A 14,650-nucleotide genomic window follows, 5' to 3' on the forward strand; every position below is an offset into this window, starting at 1 on the left:
CTCAGCATATTAAAATCAAATAAGTGAATAATTTCAGAGACACATGACAGAAACAGGCAGATCTCCCGGGGAATGCAGGCAGAGTCTACAGCTGGAGGCAATGATGAGTAAAGGAAATAACTGTGACATTGGTAGGTAGGTGCGTGCATGCACGTGTTTAACTTAAAACAATTTAGAATAAATATTTATCATACTCTCCCTCTTCCCCAAGTCCTTCCAGTCCTTCCCAACCACCTACCCAACTTTAAGTTCTTTCTCAAAAACAAACAAAAATCTAGTACATTAAAAAAAAAATCCCTCAAACAAGAAAACAAAATAAAACCCCACCCAAAAAGAAAAAAGTAAATACCAGATGGTAACCAAATAAAAGCACATACAAAAAAAAAAATAAATAAGGAAAACAAAAACAAAAACAAAAACTGAAGTCCATCATATGTCAGTCAGCTAGTCCTGAAAATGCAGCTTTTCCTGGAGTAATTGATACAGCCAATGTGACCATATTGGAGAAGAGGGATTCTCCCTCTCCCAGAAGGTATAAGTGACAGTTCCATTGTTAACCTTTACCCTGGTAGCTAGGTTCTCGCTTGTCACAGAAAGGACATGGCTCAACAGGAGGAATAAAAATGAAAGTGAAGGTTATAAGAGGATGGACAGTGGATCCAAATCTAAATGAGAGCCCGTGAACTAAGAACAGAGAAACACCCACAGACCGCAGGTGAAGCTAGGTAGGTGAGTGACTTTCTACCCAGATTTGCCCAGAATGGAGTCTTCTCAAGACATGAGACTTTCAGCGACAAAGCTGAATGTGCCTTGGAAAGCCAGGAAGACTGAGCATTTTAGCTGTCAGTGTGTTCAGACATAGGGAGAGAGGTGGGGAAGGGATAGATTCAAACCTCTCAGGACCAATCAGCGTACAGCTCTGGGTCATAAACTTCTCCAGGAAAGGTCAAGTGGAGTCCAGGGTAGTACACCTGACTCCAGCATCTTTCAATCCCACAGTCCCGAGCATCCTCTCTGTGGTCAACAGACTAACCCAGACGCTCCCTTTTGTCAGCCCTGTGCCCACTTAAAGACAGCCCATGCTATACCTGTCTACTGTGGTTGTGGCTGGCTGTTGTGTGGGGAAGATGTAGCCTCCTCGGAGGTGAAGTCCGATTTTGTCTCCAGGAAGTTCCATCTCAATGCTTTGCCTTCTCCATAACAGTTTCTCTCCCTGAGGCAGGAAGATAAATCAAACACGTTGGCCTCCTAGTATGTGGACCTCTGGGGATCACCATCAAGCTGAGTTCTCGGCAGCGCTATTTGTCACTTTCCATTTAGGGGAATCACTACCCTAAATCAAATTACTGCCCACACAATCAAACTAAAGAAGGCAATGGTGTAGGTCAGCTCAGAGTTTGTAAAACCTTTTTGTCACGCCGAGCCTGTTTGATGGGTGTTACGAGAATCGAAACTTCATTTGATTTCTGGTTGAGCTCAAATTGCCCATGAGGCTCTCTAATGCTTGCTCATGAGAACCGCTTTGAGTCTTTATCTTACTGCTGAATACAGTGCATATGTGTTAAATGACAGACTGACTCTACCAAAGCTGTACTGTGAAATTATAGAAACCACTACTGAAACATCAATAGTAGTTCCTAGCCCTTGAGAGGCACCCTCTCTATGCAGCAGTCTTCAGTTTAAGAAAACTTCCAGCTACTTACGGTCTCGTAGTCATACCAGATGGCATCGGGTACATAGACTGCCACTTTCTGTGCACCCTGAAATAAAATATAATAATAATAATAATAATAATAATAATAATAATAATAATAATAATAATAATAATAATAATTTTCTCAGGACTCAGCCTCTGAGGGCATGAAATAGATGTCTTAGCATAGAGGAGGGACTTACTAGCCATATTTAGATAACATAAATATAGTCTTTTTCCCCCTCTGTTATTGAACTATGCTTTTCTTCTAGTATAGATAAGAAAAACTATAGTCTGGCAAATCTGGGGCAAAGGAGGGATTATAATTAGAAACAATAAAAATGATGATGAGGTATACTGTGAGGACAATCCCAGTTTTCTGTGATTTGTCTCATGTAGTCTCCTTCGCAGCTCTGATGTTATCTGCTGTGATAATTCCTACCTTTGAGGTTGGATGCTTATGCAATAACTCTCCTGGATCAACATCCCCACCTATAGGCAAAGACCATCTACCCAGATTTGACTCTAGAATGAGTGTTGCCCTCTGTTTCATCTTGGCTCCACGTCTCAGAGCGGTAATAGTCTGTTGCAATGACCTGACGAGCCACAGGCTCAGTCCCAAATCTAAGTCACCTGTAGGTGCTTTTCTCAGTGCTGGGTGAGAGCTTGTCTAGAAAGAGAAATCAGATATGCTACTCCAACATGCCCCTGGACGTCTCCACTGACCCAGCCAGACAGAAGAAGTAAGTTTGTAATATAGGGGAGAGAAGATTTGGAGACTATATTGAGCAGGAATAGGAGCAGAGGCTTCCTGCTTGCCTCCATGAGAACACTTGCCTCATCCAGAACAGGGGTGATGAGGAGGCCTGGTCCCCACAGAAATTGCTGATCTATGTTCCAAGTCTTGCTGTCCTCGTAGAACCTAGATTGCAAAGAGATGGGTCACAGAGAGATGGGCCAGTACTCCTGGAATCTCTCCCACAATATTACCAAAGCATGTAGGCTACCCAGAAAACATCCACAATGGCTGTGTGGTACCCACTCTCCTCCATCTCCCTCCATCCCATGCAGATCTGTGTCCCCAGCCCATGTATCTTCCTGCTCTTCCCTCAGATGACACTGAAGTTCCTATTCCAGTCTCTATGCTGGGCAGTACCCAGGCCGTGCTTTTCTTTGCTGTGCTTTCCTTTGAAAACTAAATAACTTGTACATTTTATCACCAGCTTATTGTCGAGAAATATCTGGGGCCGGACCTAGTGTCACAATGCCAACATTTCCAGATAGATGGGTGTCAGAAAGATCACAGATTCAAGTCCTGCCTGGGCTCCAGAGAAAGTTACAGGCCCACCTAAGAGATTTAACAGAGCCTGTCTCAAAATAAAAAGCACTAAGGATTGGTTGTGTAGCTAGCTCAGTGGCAGAGTACTTGCAGACTGTGTGCATGGCTCGAAGCATCTCTCCCACAAGTACAGAAAAAGTAAAGAAGTGTACCAGACCAAAATTACCAGAAAATGTAAAATTGTAAATGTTTCTATTTTAAGGTATCTTCTTTTAAATAAGTGATTCTAAGAGGTGAAAATTTTACCCCAGAAGTGATTATGAGTGCATATGTATGTCTATGGATCACATCTACCATATGTAAGCATTAACATTATTTTGACAAAGAAAGGCTCCCAAGAAACTGCCTGCTGAGTTCCAACTGCCTGGAAAATAGGAATAATGGAAATCATGGGATCACTTATAAGATGCTTTCTTGCTTACAAATTGCAGACTCATTCCTAGAGACTCAACAGAGTCCTAGCATTATAGTGTATAGACATAGTACAGAGAGACAGAAGGGGTGGATAAGTGGTAGATTTCTTGCCTAACATGTGCAAAGCCTTGGGACTGACGTACCATGCGTGCACGCATGTGTGCGCGACACACACACACACACACACACACACACACACACACACTTGCCTGAATGCCTTGCTTGGGTGGTTTTAAATTTACTCTGATATTCTGATATAGTCAGCATCAGCAAGTTTGCATTAACAGTACATCAGGGGAACTTACTCGTGCAGAAGAGGCCTAGCTACGGTGTCTCCCCGGCTGTGTGCACGGTAGAAGAGAGTATAGAGGTAAGGTAGCAGAGTGTAGCGGATGTTAAGATAATGCTTAGACGAATTTAACAGCAAGGAATTGTTTCCAAATGAGGCAGGATCTTGGTCCTAAAAGGGAAGAATAGAGTGAAGTTGAGAGTAGACCATGGCAAAGCTGTGCATACTCAGAACAATTTCAGATGCCATGCAGTGCAGCATAGCCCAGGTTTTCATGCTCCGTGATCTGGGGCCTTGGTTACCCTTTGTCTCTGAGGAACCCAGCTGGAGAGTACAGTCAGGACATCTAGTAAGTTGCGCTGCAACTTACCGCTCACCTGTCGCATTCACAAATTAGAACTGCCCTGTTGAGAGGCAGTTTTAAAATATTGCCCTATTTTCATTCTCATAACAAAAGCGAGGCAGTGCTGGTAGAGTGCACAGAAGTTTTAGAGTCTCGTCATTTTCATTTTTAGCTTTCTGAGATTTGCTTTTTTTGTTTTAATGGTGTAATGGTCATTATCAGATTTCTAGCATCTCACCTCCTGCTCCGTAGCACTTCCCTCAAGCTGCCTTATAAAGGGTCATCCTTATGCCTCATGCTGCCAGATGAGCCCTTAAATTATTCTGGCTAGCAAGGCATCTATCTGCACTTCTCAATTATGAACGTCTATGACAAGTTCGCTAGGTTACCGAGGCTAATCTTGAATTCATGCTCTATCTCCTAAATCGCTAAGATTACAGATCTGTGTCACCACATCTAGGTTCAATCTTAAATTCTTAACACTGTGCTTAAAAAGTTAAGCTGTGCATTATAATTAGACTTACTCTTTGTTGTTTGTTTGTTTGTTTGTTTTGTTTGTTTTTGTTTTTCAAGACAGGTTATCTCTATATAGCCCTGGCTGTCCTGAAACTCTCTGTAGTTTCTGGCCTCAAACCCAAAGAACTGCCTGCCTCTGTCTCTTAAGTGCTGGCATTAAAGGTGTGGGTTAACACTGCCTGGCATTAGGCTAACTCTTACTATCATTATTTAAATGTGTCTCCACAATCTGGACTGAAGGAAGTCATTCACTCAAAAATGAGCAACCAGGAGTTATTTAAAAAAAAAAAAAAAAAAAGCCTGTTCCAGAGGCGGCAAAAAGTGAGAGAATGTGACATTCTATGATCAACATACCCTAATTAATGGCAAGTGAGGGCCAAATCAGCATACATGAAGTGTATTATAAAGCTGGCTCAACAGATCTCATGGTGGGAATACAAATAGATCCAGTCCTAACACACACCCAATGTGTTTTGATTATACACCCCAGTTGACTTACCATGAAGCCTTGACCATTGTGATTCCTGGAAAATGGATAAAACGCACCCAGCTGCATCCAGCGTGTGCAGAGCTCTTCATATGTGTCCTGGGCGAAGCCACATATATCGGCCCCTACCTAAAATGACATATGGATGGCATGTTTATCACAATCCACTCCTTCCATTGCTTTCTACCAGGGCTTCTCTTTTATTTTATTTAAGTAATATATTGAAATTATGTCTCAATTGTTATCCCCTCACTTGTATCTTCCCATCCCCCCTTCCTCCATCTTTCATCCTATTCCTCTTCCATAGGTCTGTGACAGAAGAAGACCTCGTCCCTCACTATAAGATCACAGTCTGTGACTTTCACATGAACTCTGGTGCCCCATATTTGACCACAGCCCCTTGATGGGGAGGCCCGAAGGCACTCAGAGGAAGGATAGCAGACTATCAAGAAGAAACTTGATACCCTAGCATCATCTTCAGGGGGAGGAGGTCCCCCTCAGTCACAGTCATAGGGTAGGGGAATGTGGTGAAAGCGAGAGGGAGGGATGAATGGGAGGATGCACAGGATGGGATAGCAATTGAGATGTAATATGAATGGTTTTATTTTTCAATAAAACAGTACATAAAATAAAGGATCACAGTCTATCAGGGCTCTTCCTGATAGCCTGCTTACTCTTCCTCTGAGTGTCACCAGGTCTCCCCAGCAAGGGCAAGTGGTCAAATATGGGGCACCAGAGTTCATGTCATAGTCAGTCCCTGCGCTCCACACAACGGTGGAGAATGTGGTGTCCATTGGCTAGATCTGGATAGAGGTTCTTCGTTTACTGCAATGCATTGACCTTGGTTGATTCAGTAGTTTGAGCTGATCAGCCTGGATCCAGATCCTCCAGCCTTATTGGTCTTCTTGTAGGATTGTAGGACCCTCTGGATCCTTCTATTTCCCCATTCTTCCTTACCTATCACTTCTGTCAGGTAATCGCCACACTGATATCAAAGGGACAACTGTCATCCCTTATGTCCCCTTTTTCTTGTGTTTCTTTCATGCTCTTAAGATGAGCTTTTCCCCTCGTGAACCAATTTCCATGGTTCAACTAAAGCACCATCTTTTCTATGGAGTCTTTTGACTTCCACCCCTAATTCTCTCTGTCCCTTATAATCATATCAAATTAATAAATATATTCTCGGAATCTCTCATAATGCTTAATACACATAGTCCTATGGATTTTTTTAATCCTGGTTTGCCATAATTATTTGTTTGCTTGTGCATCTCTGTATTTTGTTACTGTATAACATTCATACTTAATTTAGCCTCTTGAACACAGTAAGAACTCAGTAATGTATCTGTTGAATTGTTGCAAGTCTGTTTCTTCATCTCAGAACAAGTGGCATAGGCTTGTTCCATGTATGCATGCATCTCATTTAGACTAGAAATTTGGTACAACTTTTTATTAGACATTAAAAAAAATATTTCAGAGGCTACCAGGGTTGCACATTCTGTTTGAATCAGGCAGCTCGGATAATAATGTTATGGTGTCAGAGTCACGGTGATGGCAACATAATGTCTTCAGAATGACAGTAAAGCCCTAGGCTTTACAGTATGAAAAGTTGTCAGAAGGAAGCTTCCCAGGAACTGAGAGTCATGAGAGGTTGGGACAGGGACTCACCATTGGGATACCGAAAAGGTTGAACTCAAGCATGCCTGGGATGGACCACTGGAGGTCCTTCCAGGTGGCAGTGTTGTCTCCTAACCAGTGGGCTGCAAACTTGCCAGAACCCGCAAAGGTGGACCGTGTTATGATGAAGCCTCTCTTGTCTGGGAACACGGTCTTCACAGCTCTGAGAATGGACAGACACTTAAGGATCAGTGGGGAGCTCAGCTGGTCTCAGAACAATGGCAGGAATACTAAAAACAAATGTTTCAGCCCTCTCCTCTCCTTTTCTCCAAAAAGGACTGTTAGAAGCAGTCTGTACAGCTGCATGCATTCATGTTTTGCTTAGCTTTGCCTTATACATACGATTAGCCTCCTAATTTCCAACAAGTTTAAAATCAGCACTGGAAAGCTTAAGAACTAGGCACTTATGAATTTTTTAAAACAAAAATAAAACTTAACATCAGTAAAATATGTATTAGTCTTTCTAGCACAAGACCAGAGAAACAAACATGGACTTATCAGCATTGCAATATTTTAGATAGTTGACCTTGGGTAAGTTTCTTAATAGTTTTCTTCTCTGATTTTCTATTCATTCATTTACTCATAATGTTATTTCATTTTACATATTCTGCAAATATTTATTGAGTTTCTTTTCTCAATTTTTATTATTATTTTTTTATTCTTATTCTCTACATTCCAGGTTTTTCATCAATAATGATAACCACATTTTTTAAATACATGTGTCAGCACTAAGTGTGGTGTGCTTGTGTGCATGTGTGTGCATGTACGTGCCTGTGTACATTGGATAGATGCACATTAGATGCAAATGCCAGAGGGACCAGAAAAGAGACTCTGACTCCGTGGAACTAGAGTTACACCCAACAAGGGTGCTGGGAGCCGAATAAAGATCATCTAGGAGAGCAATACGTGTTCTTAGCTGCTGATCCATGTGTCCAGGAACCACCTCCAAGTTTACCTTTTCTTTAGACTTTTAACAAATACTACATATGAGTCATTAAGACTCTGGCAGATCCATAAATTGATCATGTATAAGTTCACCATCACCATCATCATCATCATCATCATCATAGACTCACTGTGCTGTGGCGATGGCCATGGAGTAGCCATACAGATTGTGGACATCATACTGCTTGCCCCAGTGCTGAATTGCATCCATGCAAAGAGTCTTAGAGAACAAGCGCCCATCCAGGATCTCTGCAATAACAACAAATGAGCCCTCAGAGCAAACCTTACATGCTAACGTCTTACTTCTTAACTACTGTACAAGCTGCACAGAGAGCTGCACTGGGCAGGCATTTATTGTGGCCATCCTGAAAACAAGGATACTGTGTTCTTATCATCAGGAGACTATCTAACTGATGTAGTTCTCCTAATACAAAAATACAATGTATCACACACACACACACACACACACACACACACACACACACGATTCTCAGAAGCAGACAAGATAATCTAGTTCAACTAGAAGTTCCGAGTTTTTTTTAAACCGGTTTAAGTGGCTCAAAATACAAAAAAAAAAAAAAATTGAGTGAAGGTGTAATTTGACGTCCGACTCTTTTTCTCTCAGTCGTATGTTGCATAGAGATATTCCTAGTCTTAGCTTTGTTCATATATTCTCTTCTCCACTGTTGTTCCCGCAGAGATAAATCATGTATTCTATTTATTAAAATAGCTTCTTAATAATTAATTTACTTCCGACCTATCTTTTAAATTCGTCCTATATATTAATGTCAGATTCATAATTCTTAAACTAGTTGAAAAACTTAAAGCCTCCTGACTATAAATAGTTCCTACCACTGAAAGAACTAAGTGAGGGCTGTTTGGCCTCCCATCACATCTCTTCAACATTTTATCCTCACGTCTGCCTTACATTTCTATTTTGCCATTAGATTAAAGTGACCATGGCTGTCCTAATCCTAGAGATTTTGTTCCTTTCTTGATCAGAATACAATTTCCTTCTTGGCTCTGCGTCTTTCATCAAATCACAATTAATACTGTGGTTCCACAGCCTCAGAGGCCTGACTTCATTTGACCCTATGCTTCATGCTCATCCTTCAAGTTGTGGCCAGCACTGGATGTGTCCCTCACCTGAAGATCACGGCTACCTACGTGGTCTTTGGTGTAGGCTCCGGCATATGACATCACATGGAGAGTGGCACTAACGATGAGCCTCTGGAACCTGAATCATGTGCGCTTTGGACTTGTCTTCACAAAGGCATGGACTGAGCACAAAAGGACAAAGTAGCCCACTGAGAATTTGCGCCTCTTCAGAGAACCGTAGGCAGTATAGTGAGGTTCTTTCCTAGTTTTCTTTGTGTAGTGTTCACATTTTTCTTCCCCTGAAACCATTATGTGCAAACTTCCTTGTCCAAGGGGTCAGGTCTATCCTTGTAAGTTCAAAACATCACAAATATACTGTGACCACATCTATAATGCTGACCACAATGACTTACTTGGTATGAATGGGGGGTAATTGAGGTTATTTTTGGAACATCCTGACAATGAACCATCGACGAAGTTGGAGACTTCATTCATATCCTGCCAGACAGAGAACAAAATCTATTAGGCAAAGTAGCAGACCACCTTCTTATATTGGTGGTATTACTTTTTGCTGAGGAATCAGAAAATTACTCTCGATATTTCTCTTTAAGAGTGCTCCGTGTGTGTGATAGGAATAGGTGTCCCTGTCTACTCTACTCACTTAAGTTTTCAAGATAAGTTCCTAGAGTAGCTTCAAAATGATGCATATCTATCATTACTAAAAGTAAAGAATCCCCAGAGATATTAACAAAAAATTTAGTTTCTTTGCTGTCCTATACTTCAACCTATAGTGTCTGTGTGCCTAAATATGACTATATAAATATATAGGTATATACATAAATATAAATGTATACATAGAGAGCTAAGGAGAGTGTATTCATGTGCAAGAACTGTGAAAATTGAAGGTCTGGAAAGATGGAGAGGAAAATAGTGGTTACAGATATCTTTGGTTGCTATAATTTTACAGAATTTTTCCTATTATCTTTTTAAGCTGATTGGATTACTTGAATTTTCTACAGTTCTATTATAAATTTAAATGTTCAACTATAGGCCTAAGTTTCATTCATCAGCAGCTGTTTTACATTCATTTCATTTGGCATTTACATTCATTTCTCTTTAACACAGCCAGAGGGTATTTTGTGCCTGGGGCACTTTGGTTCCGATTAATCATTGTGTCTAAACAAAAGAGCCTCAGACTGAAAACTAAACACTTTATGTACAATATAAAGCGATGCTTTATGTGACATTTGTTTTCATTTTCTTTCTAAATTCCATTGCTCAAAGACATACACGTACACTTTTAATGTCTCTATGAATAAAAATGTTAAAACTCACAATCCAAATTCCATCAAACTCCACTTCCTTGTGGAAAAGTTCACATTCGTTTGCCCACCAAACAGCACAGTTTGGATTGGTGTAATCGGGAAACACAGTTGTTCCAGGCCAGACCTGTGAAAGACAAAAACAAAAAACATTGATCATAAATTAAGGGAATGCAGAATAAGGAAAAAGAAAAAAAAAAACTTTTACGTGGGAATTCACAAGATGCTCATGGAGACAGAGGCAGTAGCCACAAGTCCTCTCAGTGTAGAGTAAATCACTTGGAATACAGAGAATCAATCACTCTCAGGAGAAATGAAAAGCTACCTGAGGAAAATAGTTTCTAAAAAGTCGATTGACTATTTAAATGAGTAAATCTAGGCATAAAGCATTGTTTAGTTTGCTAGTCTTCAATTCCTGTTCACATTTCCGCTGTTTTCAAGTCAGTCTAAGAGTTGAAGATGGAGATACATTATGTAGTAATTTCAATTGACACATTACAATTCCAATGTTAGCTACTTTTCTCTATTCTTTCTCTATCCAGTTCCCTCAGACACTACAGTCTGAAGGGGCAATAAGAATGTTCAAAGCAAAACAGAACATAGTGCCTTTATCAAAAACAAGACAATAAAAAAAGAAAAAGAAAAGAAAAAGAAGACAATAAAACATCTCAGACAAAAAGGGGGCTAGTATATTAATCTTTGAGGAGAAACTGAGTCAAGAGTGGCATGGATCATTGTTATTGTGTTTCCCTTGTAGGCAGCGACTACTGCCACTTGCCAATCCATGCCAATGAAGCAATATGACAAAGGGATGTAGTGACATAAGTTGCCATCCCATGGGATCGTGCTGAGAAAGCATGTAAGAGCTAGGGTAGATGGTAGGCATCTGGGTACGCAAACAGAAAGAAAAGTTCATCCACAGCACGCCCATGGCCTTTGAACATGTATCAGAAACCCACATGCTTATTCTCACACACTCAGAGCCCAGTCAGAACCAGAGCGACAGTTTCTCCACTGTTACCTCTCCAATGAGTGGGTTTACGCCATCAGAACTATTCACCCAGATTTTCATTGTTGAGCCTGTTTCATATGGGAGATAGGGATTACTTGAGAGTGAGTTATTGGAAATGGCTGGATCCTAAGAAAGAGGAAAACACAATGGGAAAAAAAACTTATTTTAAACTAACGGATGAACCTCAAGAAAGTCTCCAATAAAATAAGCACATTCCAATATAAATATTGAAGGTATTAAAATATTTTCATATCTCTGGAGGCCACTTAGGGAGAAGGAGACATAAGGAAACGGATGAGCAACTACATGATTTCGGAGGATCAAAGGAATCTCATACCAAAATGATAACAAGCTTCTGCCCGTTGTTGTGTAGTTCCTTCGCAAATTCTGGGAAGCCTTTAAAATTCACTCGGTCATAAGTAAAGTCCTTCCTCTGCTCCATATAATCAATGTCAGCATGCTGAACATCCTGAAAGAAGAGAAGCACCCACAGGTTAGCACCTATGCTCTTCCCCCATTGAAGGGAGCCACCAAATGACGACCAGATAAAAGCCAACTCCTGTGCTGGGATCTAAATGCAGTCCTGTCAGTCCACGTTATCCAAATGCATCTTTCCCCCAGAGCAATTTGAAAAACAAATGGCCTTATCTCTCTAAGGCTCATTCCCATGCCTGCAATCATACTAACTGCACAACTGATGACAAATTAATTAATTAATTTTCTCTTTCTATGTCTTCTTGATGCCTCATTTTCCATCACAGCCTCCGTATAACAGGCATTTGAGTACAACATGTGTGCCACGCTTCCACCTTGAACTTGGAAGCCTGGATGCCCATATGTAACTCTGAGTTATTTTCAGCTCCATTTCTCAGTATTTCCTTTCACATATAACTCCACTGTGCACCAGGAAATCATATTCCTCCACTCCCCAGATTGCTTCAGGAGGAAATGTCTGCATGTATGTAAGAAAAGCCACACAGAGGGCCACATCGGTGCTAGCAACCTGAACTAACAACCCGGTTCCTTCCATTATCTGCAACCAAATGGGGTTTATATCTTAGCTAAGACAAAGGTAGGGATTTTTTGAAATAAGTAAATACAGAAGGCACTGGACTTTCTCATGACTCTACTGGTGGTGCTTCTTTTTCTTTAACTCAGTTCTGCCTCTGCTGTTTCTGTCTGTTATTTCATAGTCCCTGAGAGTTGGAAGACAAAACAGGCCATTCAGATGTTTGGCCAAAACAGAGTGGAGCCACCCACCCAAATGTCTTGCACAATTCTCATTTACTGCCTTCCCTAGTCGTCCCGTGCTTTTATAGGATTATATTTTCTTTCCCAATCTCAAAACGCCTAATGTGGTTCCCTTTCAAATACAGAATGATCTCAGAATACAAGACAAATGCTGTTCACTGACCAATAAGCGGCAATCAAAACACCAGTGCACCTCAACCTTGTCACTTGATTTTGTAAATTGACTAAACTATGAATTCTGTCACCAATAAGCTAAATTAAATGGTTATAACCCAACTGCTTTCCTAATTTAGCTTTAGGTGTTTTTTAATCTATGAAAAAATGGCCAATTTTGATAACTTGGTCCTAAACCAGTTGTGTGTGTGTGTGTGTGTGTGTGTGTGTGTGTGTGTGTGTGTGTGTGTACACAAATCTGTATGGAGAAGTCAAAGCTAAAACCCGAGCTAAAGAGTAAATTAAGTTGAGAATTCAAAGTTGAGTTCTGTGAAAATTTGGTCACAACCGTTAGCATAAGAAAATTGAGCTAATAGAACATGCGATGAAGAAAATAGCCAGAAACCAGGTTGCCACTTCATCTGTACTGTTGGTCTCTAAGCACCATTTCCCACTGAAAGGACTACAGTTTTTGAAAACAAGTGATTGACATGACAAACTTGCTAGTAGTATAAATGCATAAAAATCATTCTATTACCCAAAATAGAAGAAAGAAAGAAAGAAAGAAAGAAAGAAAGAAAGAAAGAAAGAAAGAAAGAAAGCACGGGGAAGGCAGAGGGTGTTCCTGCTCCTCCTTGGATTTCGTCTTGGGGAGCCGTGTTCAAGTTTACTTACATAAGGCAGTTGTGCTTCACGGTTTCTCCTCACAACTTCTTTCATATTATCTAGGGTTCCATAATCATACCGGCTGAGCTGAAATCCAAGTGCCCAGTATGGCGGCAGAGCTGGCCTCCCAATGAGCTAAAGAAAATATGTGAGTGAAACAAAAGTTAGTAATATAGTGTGTGCACACATGCATGTGGAGGACAGAGGTGAGGCGTCTTCTGTGATTGCTCTCTACTTTAATTTTGAGACAAGGTCTCTCACAGAACTTGGGGTTCACTGACTAAGTCCCATTTCATTAGTGGCTGGTCAGCACACCCCAAGCATCCTCCTGCCTCTGTTTCCTCAGTGTGAGGTTACAGGTGCACACCACTGCACACAGCTTTTTTTATACAAGTGTCAGGGATCTGAACAGGGTTCTCACGCTCATGCAGCAAGGAATTTACCAATTAAATCACCTCAACAGCACAATACTTTTTAAAAAAGAAAGCCTTTTTTATACATTGGTTGTGGAGCAAAAAATATACTCAATTTTCCAGTGTCTTGACTCATTAATGTTACAATGTTAATCAATTTTTTATCCACCTTTTAAGAGTAATGCCACATTTGAGTTATCTTTATATTCTTTAACATGTTTTATAATATAAGAACTTTTTAAAGAAATTTCCATTGCATAGATAAGGTCTGTCCTATGTCTTAAATGTGTCCCTTTAAGTGTGTCTAGCTCACATGTGTATATTAAGCTTGTATCTTTTAAATGTTTGCTATATAGGAGTCCCTCCATCATATATATGATTTCTTGTTTACCTCTAGATATTCTTGGACAACTTGCTCAGGTGTGCTCCCCAAGAACACATAGAAATCCAGAATTCCCCCAATGGTGCGGTATGTGATTGCTGGGGTAGGCTGAAGGGTAACCTCTTAAAGGATTAAAATAGAAGAAAATATGTTAGGATTTCATCTATTAAGTGGTACGCCTATAAAAGAGCATAAAAATTAACTATGAGAAAAGGGCTTATGCAGATCTTCGGATGCTAAATCAGGGCTTACTCTCAATGTCTTTGTTCATCTGCATTAAACAGTGTGAGAACCCATATTTGCACTGATCTAATCCAATCCTTTTAAATTGGAAGGTAAGACTCAATATTTCTATGCCCACCACCAACCCTGGGAGATGTTGATCTATCTTTTCATCACCTACGGTGATTATACTGGAACTGCCAGTCAAAATCGCTTGATGCAAGACCAAGAAGGGCTCATGTGCTATATGTAGAATGTGTCTCACAGTAGATCGCACAAAAAGTTATCCTAACTCTGTAACAGGAAATATTCCAATGGAGATGACCAGATTCAGGAACTAAGAAGACAGACAGGAGAGACCCCGTTGCACATAAATCCCGTGAGTCAGCAGGGATCCCTTGTTAGGTAGGGATGAAACAGCTAGAGAACAC

General features: G+C 40.6%; 1 protein-coding gene across 1 annotated transcript in view; it reads right to left on the reverse strand.

The window, feature by feature from the left end:
- The window catches only part of Mgam (maltase-glucoamylase), a 117,339-nt gene that overhangs the window by 81,529 nt on the left and 21,160 nt on the right, over positions 1 to 14,650 (reverse strand). The window contains exons 9-21 of the mRNA XM_051151659.1: positions 14,007 to 14,119; positions 13,212 to 13,337; positions 11,470 to 11,601; positions 11,142 to 11,258; positions 10,134 to 10,247; positions 9,212 to 9,296; positions 7,832 to 7,949; positions 6,743 to 6,918; positions 5,094 to 5,206; positions 3,752 to 3,906; positions 2,531 to 2,615; positions 1,704 to 1,760; positions 1,089 to 1,213 (exon numbers count right to left, since the gene is read on the reverse strand). Of these exons, the coding sequence (XP_051007616.1) occupies positions 1,089 to 1,213; positions 1,704 to 1,760; positions 2,531 to 2,615; positions 3,752 to 3,906; positions 5,094 to 5,206; positions 6,743 to 6,918; positions 7,832 to 7,949; positions 9,212 to 9,296; positions 10,134 to 10,247; positions 11,142 to 11,258; positions 11,470 to 11,601; positions 13,212 to 13,337; positions 14,007 to 14,119 (1,516 nt within the window). The remainder of the gene's footprint in view (positions 1 to 1,088; positions 1,214 to 1,703; positions 1,761 to 2,530; positions 2,616 to 3,751; positions 3,907 to 5,093; positions 5,207 to 6,742; positions 6,919 to 7,831; positions 7,950 to 9,211; positions 9,297 to 10,133; positions 10,248 to 11,141; positions 11,259 to 11,469; positions 11,602 to 13,211; positions 13,338 to 14,006; positions 14,120 to 14,650) is intronic.

The sequence above is a fragment of the Acomys russatus genome, chromosome 10, assembly GCF_903995435.1.
Source record: "Acomys russatus chromosome 10, mAcoRus1.1, whole genome shotgun sequence".
Classification (NCBI taxonomy): Eukaryota; Metazoa; Chordata; class Mammalia; order Rodentia; family Muridae; genus Acomys; species Acomys russatus.